The sequence below is a fragment of the Mastomys coucha genome, chromosome X (assembly GCF_008632895.1).
Source record: "Mastomys coucha isolate ucsf_1 chromosome X, UCSF_Mcou_1, whole genome shotgun sequence".
NCBI classification, from domain to species: domain Eukaryota; kingdom Metazoa; phylum Chordata; class Mammalia; order Rodentia; family Muridae; genus Mastomys; species Mastomys coucha.
Genome location: NC_045030.1, coordinates 127,311,129 through 127,320,411, shown reverse-complemented (window position 1 = coordinate 127,320,411; position 9,283 = coordinate 127,311,129). Strand labels below are relative to the sequence as shown.

Below are 9,283 nucleotides of genomic sequence, written 5' to 3'. Positions count from 1 at the left end.
TCACTCTGTAGACCAGGCTGGCCTCGAACTCAGAAATTTGCCTGTCTCTGCGTCCCAAGTGCTGGGATTAAAGGTGTACACCACCACCGCCCAGTGAGACCTTGAGTTTTAAAAAAGGCTCAATCTATTTGCCTGGTAAATGTGGGGTTGTAGGTCAGTGATCAGGAATATCAGTTAGAGTGGAACTGGAGTTATGATGTGAGTATGTATATACATGAGGAAAGCTGGGATTGGAGATGAGTCTGGAGCCCAATATAAAAAGGAAAAAAGGCCTTTGATCTTCTGGCAATGGGAAGCCCAAATTAGTGTGTGTGTGTGTGTGTGTGTGTGTGTGTGTGTGTGTGTGTGTGTGTGTGTATGTGTATGTGTGTATCACATATATATATATACATATATATACACATACACACATACATACATACATACATACATACACATATAATATATATTCAGGAAAGTACACTGTAGGTTTGAGGAATCAATAGGTCTCAAGGACTGTGTACAGAGTGAGTAGAAAAGAAGTGAAGACAGAACCTTTAGGAACAGCAACATTTAAAAAGGATGACGAGATGGAAAATGTCAAAGAGGGAGAGGGTCATCAGGATGCAGAAAAGCCAGGAGAAAGTTTGAAGAGGTGGGCAGGAGCTGTCAGCATAGATGATGTCTGAGAAGCTGCAGCTTGTTACAATTAGGTTGGAAGGCATCAATGGATTTTGATTTCACAAGAAACTAGGCTCGGTGGATGAGGCAGAGAAGCAGAGGTGATGAGCGTGGTCAGTTCTTTGTCAGGGTAATTGGTGATCGTGAAAGGAAAGAAAGGCACAGAGAATAGCTTTGAAAGGATCAGATTGAAGGACGGGAGTTTTCTTTGAAATAATTTTGAATTTTTTTTTTGTTGTTGTTTTTTAAAGAAACAGATCAGCAAGTGTTCAGACAGAGGGCAAAGGATCAGTTGGGGAAAGGCATATTCACAATGGTAGGTGAGTGGGGGTGGAAATTGATGGTGTTCTGGTGAGTCCTGTGCAGTAAGGGGTGAGGTGGAGAACTCAGCAGAGGACTTCCTTCCTGCTTTAATTGCTTAGCAAATGACAGGCAACTGCTTCTTCTAGCTTCAGTCGAATTGTGTATGAAGTAAGGGCAATCATAGTGCATATCTCATAAGAGGATTACTTGGAGACTAAATGCTTAAGGTGGTGTTTGGTTCATAGCAAGTTTCTAATAAATGTTTGTTGCTATTGGTATTATTAGTTGAGTTCCTACTGCTTATGCTGAGCACTGTGCTAGGAACAAAGGATGCAGGCACAATTCAGTTAAGGAGTTTGCAGTATCCCAAAGCAAGAAGAGAATGTGCTATATAGTTCAGGATACAGCTGCTGACATGGGAGTTCACTTGCAATGGCCGACATCCCTTACAGGTAAAGGTGGGGAAGGGGGAGAACTCCAGGTGTGGATCAAAGAAGCCAAGAACCTGACGGCTGCCAAATCAGGAGGGACTTCAGACAGCTTTGTCAAGGGGTGAGTCCCTGGGCCAGCATCGAACTAAGCAGTTGTAAGACAAGCAAGTTCGTGGGGGAACCTAGCTTAGTTTTCCTTTATAGATCCTGCCCTCCTTCTGCCACCCTCAGCACCTTGGTTTCTAAAATTAGGTAATGGCAAAGTCTCCACCACTACCTTTGCCCTGGTCTGAGATCAGTTTGGCCTCAAGTCTGGTGTTCACTTTCACAGGGGAGGATGATAGACAGTTTGGCTCTGACTTTCTCATACCGTAAGCCTAGGATGAAAATCCATGTCCCATAACTGTCTAGATTCAGGGTGCAAGGCTGTGGGCTCCATAATTTCTATTATAGACTGTAAGCTTCCTCTATATTAGAGATCATTTACTGACTTCAGCTCCCTAAGAAGTCATGTTTGACTAAACTTATACATATGAGTAATGGCTTCATTTACCTCGTATGAGAAAAATGGAACCACATATTTAAACTCAGCCTTGGTAGAGTAAAGGCCACAGCATGACTAATGTCTTCATTTTTCTCTTTAGGTTAAAGGAAGTAGATGATCTAGTAGAAGTAGTGGGAAGTCTGCCCCAGCAGATTCAAAGGAGGGTTGTGTGTACTTGCACCTGGGTGCTGGCTTACCATCCTGGGCTAGACCTGTGCTAGGGGTAAGGGGAACACATATTGCCAGTTTGAGTAGGTGTTGATGACTCCCCGCCCTCTGCCAGATACCTCCTTCCCATGAGGAACAAGGCCAGTAAGCGTAAAACTCCTGTGATGAAGAAGACCCTGAATCCCCACTACAACCATACATTTGTCTACAATGGTGTGAGGCTGGAAGATCTACAACACATGTGCCTGGAACTGACTGTATGGGACCGGGAGCCCCTGGCCAGCAATGACTTCCTGGGAGGGGTCAGACTGGGTGTTGGCACTGGTGAGACTTTCTCCCCCATCCAATCATCACTTGTCTTAAAGGCTTTTTTGTCTCTTTTACTCTTCACAGCTCTCAGCCACCACTATGTACAAAGAACTTTTCTGACAGAAATGTCCTTCCTTTATATAAACATCCAACAAGTACTTATTGAGTGCCTGCTACCTGCTAGGCCTAAGGGAAAGTAGAACTCATACAGTGTTCTATGAATAGAAAGGTGACCCTAAAGGCCAGGAACTTCATCCTCCTCCTATAAAGAATGCCTAAAACTACCTTAACACCTGACTTGTGATTTCTATCTTCTAGCTTGTTATAATGAGAATAGTCCTTGCCAGCAAATTCTTGCTCTCTGAGGATTCTACATTACCTCCCACTTCTCAGGGGTTTTGCTTCTATAATTTCTGTCTGTTCTGTATGATCAATTTCATTTGATTTGACTATTGAAGAGGAATGCACACATGCTCTGGTGACACCAGTCTTTCTGTTCATTTCTTCCTTTGTTTTGAGATGGGGTCTCATTAGCCCAGATTAGCCTGGAACTCCTGATCATCTTAACTCTACCTCCCAAGAACTCAGATCTAGACCAGGACCAGTGTGCTCAGGCCTAATTTGATTAAATAGCAAAGTTTCCATTGACCACATGTCCCCCTCACTCTAAAAAGAATGACCTCTATTTCCTGGCCTTTCTTTCTGTTCTTCATCCACTAAATTATGGCATCTACTACTTTTAAGAGTGATTACTCGCCAGGCAGTGGTGGCGCACGCCTTTAATCCCGGTACTTGGGAGGCAGCGATTTCTGAGTTCGAGGCCAGCCTAGTCTACAGAGTGAGTTCCAGGATAGCCAAGACTACACAGAGAAACCCTGTCTCGAAAAAACAAACAAACAAACAAACAAACAAAAAGAAGTAATTACTCATGCAAAGTGAGGTTATTATCTCACTAGAATTCTCAAGCTCTATGTAATAGAGCAGACTGCCTCCTTTGACTTGAAATGCTTGCCACTGTTTGCCTTCTTTGACTCCTTCTCCCTCCATTGCGTATCACTTTGGAATTTCCTTCACGGGTGCTTCATTTTGTACTCAAACTCTAAATGATGGCGCTCTCTGACTTGGTCTTGGATGCTCTTTTTCTTTCTCTCTTTTTTAATATTCTTGCTCAAGACTATCCAATCTTTTGACATCATGTCATCTTGACATTTTCAAATATAGTATTCATACTCAAGAACTGTACAATTGAATTATCAAGACACACAAAAAAGTTAAAAAAAAACCACTTCATTGCTTTAATTAGCTATGATTTTGTGTTGGAACACATTCATAATTATCCTTAGCTCCATGAAGTTCCGGTTGGACTTGTCTGTTGGATTCTTTTTTTATATATGTCGTAAATATACAAGACTCATTTATTACTTTTTTCTTTTTTTTCTTGGATATTTTCTTTATTTACATTTCAAATGTCTGCTGGATTCTTATGGCCTTGAATACTACTTACATATGAATACCTAACAAAGCATCTACAATGATATTTTTGCACATGTAAGCAACTTCATGTCTGTCCTGTTTAAAACTCTTCATATATTGCTATGACTCTCTGCCTTCTCCCACATTTAGAAATTCTTACCAAGTCCAGAGACCCCATATAATCGTGACTCTTCCTTTCTTATCTTTCCTGTATCATTTCCCTGTATTATTGTATTACAACCACCATAACTTTTACTCTGCTCTCCAAATATACCAAATTACTTTCTACTTTGGGTTTCTTTTTTAAATAATGATTGTGTTTTCTATTCTCATGTGAGCTGCCTAGGGCAGGGGCATTCTTTGTGTGTTCATCACAGTATCTCTAAGCAGGCATCCAGTAGGCACTCAGGAAATGTCCACTGAATGAATGAATTATTGTACAGTAGAATAGGAGTAGGAACACATAATGCTAATGGTAGGTCTAGAATTTACAGCTATAGAAAAAGCATTTAGAGGTTGTACATGCTCATTATCTAAGTACTTAGCAGGCAGAGGTAGGGAGATTGCTACAACTTCAAGGCCAGCCAAGATTTCTGTGAGAAATCCTGTCTCAGAAATAACAAAAAAGGTGTTCAATTTTTTAAAAAAAATGTTAAGTCAAGGACCCATGTATAGACTAGTTACTAACCAGTCCACTGCCTTCTTACAGTATATGCAATAAACTGTATTTTTGAAAATCAAGTCAAGTTACCAATGACAGACGGGTAGCAGTTCTGGTATGGGGTGCCGGACACCAGAGCTCTGAAAAGGTCACTAAGCAACAAGCCTTTATTGACATTATGTCATTTCAAGTCCCATTTATCACCCCGCACTCTCTTCATTGTCTCAGAAGCACATGTGTTTGTAGACTCGGCTTGCCAGCTAGCTGTCCCCAGTGTCTTTTCTGGGCTGGATTCCTTTGCCTTATAACCAATCCTCCCTGATACACTCAGTGGTAGGATTCTGTTCAGTCTCCTTTGGTGTTTTCCCTCAGGGATCAGTAATGGCGAAGTGGTGGACTGGATGGATTCGACTGGTGAAGAAGTAAGCCTGTGGCAGAAGATGCGACAGTACCCAGGGTCTTGGGCAGAAGGAACTCTGCAGCTACGTTCTTCAATGGTCAAGCAGAAGCTGGGTGTATGAGTTCCTATCCTCATCTGCAGGTGCAGCCCTGGTCAGTCCGAGTCAAAAGAAAGCAAAGCAACCACAAAGAAAGATTTCTAATTTAATGTCTGTGTGTGTGTGTGTGTGTGTGTGTGTGTGTGTGTGTGTAAACATGTATTTCTGCAGATCTTATTTTGTTAGCTAGTATGACACAGGCTTATTCCTTCTGTTAAAGCAGGCCAAGAATAAGGGCCTTTTCAAATGGTTTTTATTTATATATAGTCTAGTATATTTTCTGAGTACATAGTTGGCTCTTTCTTTGGTTTAATTAACTTTAAAAACTATATTGCAAGGATATAGCCTCTCTACCTTCTATCTTGCTATGTTTGCTCACAGTTTGGCTGGAAGTGTGGCTGCTTTTGGCACTAGTTCTAGTTTGTGGGTCTAGGTGTGCCTGATCAAAGGCCGAAGCTCTTGGAAGCAAGGTTTAGTTGTTCAAGATATTATTAGACTATGAGAGAGGGGTGAACAGCCAGTCCTTCCTCTCTAATTTGTATTTTATCTCATCATCTACCTTGATACACTTCTAGAACTTACCTTTTAACTTCTTCTGTTTTAAGCAATTTTCACCTTGCTTGAGTATAGTGCTTTTCTTTGAAATGCAATGAAAATACCCCAGCTCCTTCTGAGACCTTTGGGGAGCCCTTATAATAGAGTCACTTTAGAAAAATCACTTTAATTAGATAATGGCCTTTTCACTGAGACATTAACATGTCCCATGAGACCTACTAGCTGATCCCACAAGGTCCAAGTGACTCTGAATAAAGTTTTTCAAAGCCTATGCTAAGTTCTCTTTTGTAAACTGTTACAACAGTTGTTGGAGAGAGATATCCTTGTTTTCCTCATGGAAGATGAGGCATGTTCACTCTCATGTATTATAGCTTTCTCTAAGTTTGTGTCTGGGATGTGCTGCTACATCCAACATAGTCTGTATACCTCTGTTTCAGCTGCAAGAGCCAAAGACTGTCTAAACTGACACAGTGCTCCCCCAGGTTGGGGATTATTACTGTCCCACGAATATGGGCATAAAATCACCCAGCTCTTCTAACTTTTCACCCAATCTACTTTCAGTTCCTATCTCTGGTTGTTTCCTAAACTTGACCTAGGTGTAACATGGGAGTAGCGTGTGTTGAGACTTCAAAGAGGCTTTAGTGAGCTTTCATTTCCTGCTACTCATTCTTCTGAACTGGACTTTTCATTCATAGCAGTCTGTCTATAAAAAGGTGCGTGTGGAAGGTGTTTGGAGCAGAGAAGAAATGCCTGTCAGTGGAGCCAGCTGCAAGTTGGCATTCCTGTAAGGTCACAGGATTGCAGGCAGCTAGAGGGGTTATGAGTATGGGTGTACATTGTGTAGAATGCTTTTCAAAGATCCCTTCACTGTGGCTTGATCCTGTAATGGAAACATACCTGAGAGTCCAGGCTCAGACTTGTTCTTGTGTATTCTGCTTTACGATGCATGTGTGTTTCAATAAAGCATTCTCACCTGAGTGTTTACGTTTGTGAGTTCCGAAGATGCTTTTTGTCTCTGGTCTCTGATGTCCTGACTTAGTGTTGTCACTATCGCTCACAGCTTGAAGATCAGAAGCAGAGAAACGAATGGACCTCACTATATGGGAAGAAAATCTGCCTTTTCCCACACTGCTGCCTGATACTTTTGCTGAGCTCAGGGCTCTTTTCCCTCTTGAGTACCAATGGAAGCTGGCTTTTGGCTTTGTAGACTGTCCCTTGCTGGAAGAAGAAGAGAGATGTACAGGTGTGGGTGGGCACGCTCCATGCCACTAGGTTATTTGGTTTCTAGGTTATTTGGTTTCTCTGGGATGTTGAGATTTTTCCTCATCTCTCCATTATTTAGATTTGAGAGCTAAATCATAGATGCTACACAACAAGTATTTGAAATAAGGCTCCCAGTTTCTAGCTCAAGTGATTCCTGGCCTCTGTGCAAACACAAAATGCATCTTGTACCCAAGGTTTACCATAATTTTGCCTGACTCTTTCCAACACCTTATGAAGTAGGAAACCTTCTCTTCTTGCAGCTAAAGAAACATGAGCTCCTTGTCCTGTGACAGTATTGGATTTTGAATTCAGGTCTAACTCTACTAGATTGCTTCCTGTGAGAAGGATGTATGTTAAGGGCAAAGCATTAAGGAAAAGGATGGCTCATGCTTTCAAAATACCATAGAGAAATGGAATTAATTTACAAAGGAGGACAATAAGAATGCTTTTGATATCGCCAGGCCAGCACAGTGACAACACAGCTTGTGTTTCTGTGTGCATGTGTGAGAGAGATTAGAAGAGAGGGAGGAGGAAAGAGGGGAGAGGCAAAAAAAAAAAAAAACTGGGAGAGAGGGACAGAGAAGAGAACAAGAGGAGAGGGGGAGGGGAAAGGGATCTCTGTAGGAAGGAATTAAATGGTGCTTATCCTGCCAGGCCCCTTGTGTCTGACTGGCTGTGTCCCTGACTCTACGCCTGTTTCTTTCTCCCACTTGGATTTCTTTTTTTTAATTTTTTTTATTTTTTATTACATATTTTCTTTATTTAAACTTCAAATGATATCTCCTTTCCTGGTTTCCCCTCCAGGAAAAAAACAAAAAACAAAAAACAAAAAACAAACCCTGTTCCTTCCCCCTCCCCCTGCTCACCAATCCACCCTCTCCTTCTTCCTGGCCCTGGCATTCCCCTACACTGGAGCCTAGAACCTTCACAGGACCAAGGGCCTCTCCTCCCATTGATGACCGACTTGGCCATCCTCTACTATACACATGCTGCTGGAGCCATTAGTCCCACCATGTGTACTCTTTGGTTTGTGGTTTAGACCCTGGGAGCTCTGAGGGTACTAGTTAGTTCATTTAAATCATAATCTATAAAGGACTACCAAGGAGGTTAAGGTGTGACCCACCTAAGGAAGTCAAGAAGGATTTGATTACTCAAAATGAAACAAAACAACCCCCCCCTCCAAAGCTGTTCTAAGGTTTATTTGCTTGCAACATTTCCATGCAAGGGTCAGGCCCAGCTGGGCACTTTAGGTAGGAGCAGTTGAGCCCAGTGTTATATTCTGGGTCTTTGATCTGCTGGCATGTCCTGGCTTGCCAACTGAAGCACTAGTGTAAAGACAAGGAGAAGGTTTCTCTTTCCCCAGGCTCCATCTTTGCCTTTGGAATCACAGACCTAGTCTGAGCAGAAATTTCCTACGTGAACTCACTGTGTTTCCCTGTCTGCCTATGATTTGCCTTTAGCAAATCCAGTGTTTCTCTCAAGAGACAATGGAGTGCTGGGCAGTGGTCGCACACACCTTTAATCCCAGCACTTGGGAGGCAGAGGCAGGTAGATTTCTGAGTTTGAGGCCAGCCTGGTCTACAGAGTGAGTTCCAGGACAGTCAAAGCTACACAGAGAAACCAAGTCTCGAAAACAAACAAACAAACAAACAAAAGACAATGGAAAGGAGGAAAGGGGCATTTCCCCTCCCCCTTCCTGGTTTGACCATTTCTTCCATGTTCTACTCCACTGGGCAACCGGCTGACTTCTTGTCTTGCCTGTTAAAACTGAGACTTCCACTCAAACCCCAGTTAAAATTGCTTCTCTCTGATTCAATGCTGCCTCTGTGCGTAAGCTGCGGGCTTGTGATTTATGTCTCACCACTGCTTTAAGGAGGAATTTTCCTGGTTTGAGAGCCTTTCATTTTGCTCCTTCCTCCTCAGATGGCAGAGTGGAGCTTGACAGCTCTTGTTTATACCTGACTGCCACTTACTAGTTGTTAGGGTCTTAGCATATTGCCTAGCCTCTCTGGGATTCAATTCCTTCACCAGTAGATAGGGGCTAACAGCAGCACCCACCTCCGGGGGCTCTTGTGAAGATGGCTGACTTCATAGTTTTTCCTTGTTTACAATGTTCTCACGATGACACCTGACACATAGTAGGTGCTAGAGTATTGTTATCTCCCCAGCCAGCCTGTTTGCTGTCTCTAGTTGCTCAAGGATGCCCAGGAGAAAGCTGAAGGAGCAGGGCGGTTGAGCCTTGGCCATGTGGCTGCCACCACTGTATAAAAGACTGTTCTCGGAAGCAAGGGAAGAAGGTTTTGTTTCAAACACTAGTGAAACACTCTGTGTGACTGGGGAGGTGTTCCCAGCAGCAGTGCTTGGCATTCAGTAGATCCTGGCTTTAATGGCCAGCATACAAGAGGAGAGAGTGTGTGTG

At 42.7% G+C, this 9,283-nt stretch overlaps 1 protein-coding gene across 5 annotated transcripts in view; it reads left to right on the top strand.

The window, feature by feature from the left end:
* The window catches only part of Sytl4 (synaptotagmin like 4), a 54,267-nt gene extending 47,676 nt beyond the window's left edge, over positions 1-6,591 (top strand). For 3 of the 5 annotated variants that reach the window (XM_031367577.1, XM_031367567.1, XM_031367549.1), the window contains 4 exons: positions 912-980; positions 1,416-1,515; positions 2,222-2,430; positions 4,922-6,578. In XM_031367577.1, coding sequence (XP_031223437.1) covers positions 912-980; positions 1,416-1,515; positions 2,222-2,430; positions 4,922-5,070 — 527 coding nt within the window. In that variant the 3' untranslated portion in view covers positions 5,071-6,578. Of the gene's footprint in view, positions 1-911; positions 981-1,415; positions 1,516-2,221; positions 2,431-4,921 lie in introns of all 5 variants that reach the window. The other 2 variants (XM_031367558.1, XM_031367585.1) reach the window with 2 other exon arrangements.
* Positions 6,592-9,283: the final 2,692 nt, after the last annotated feature.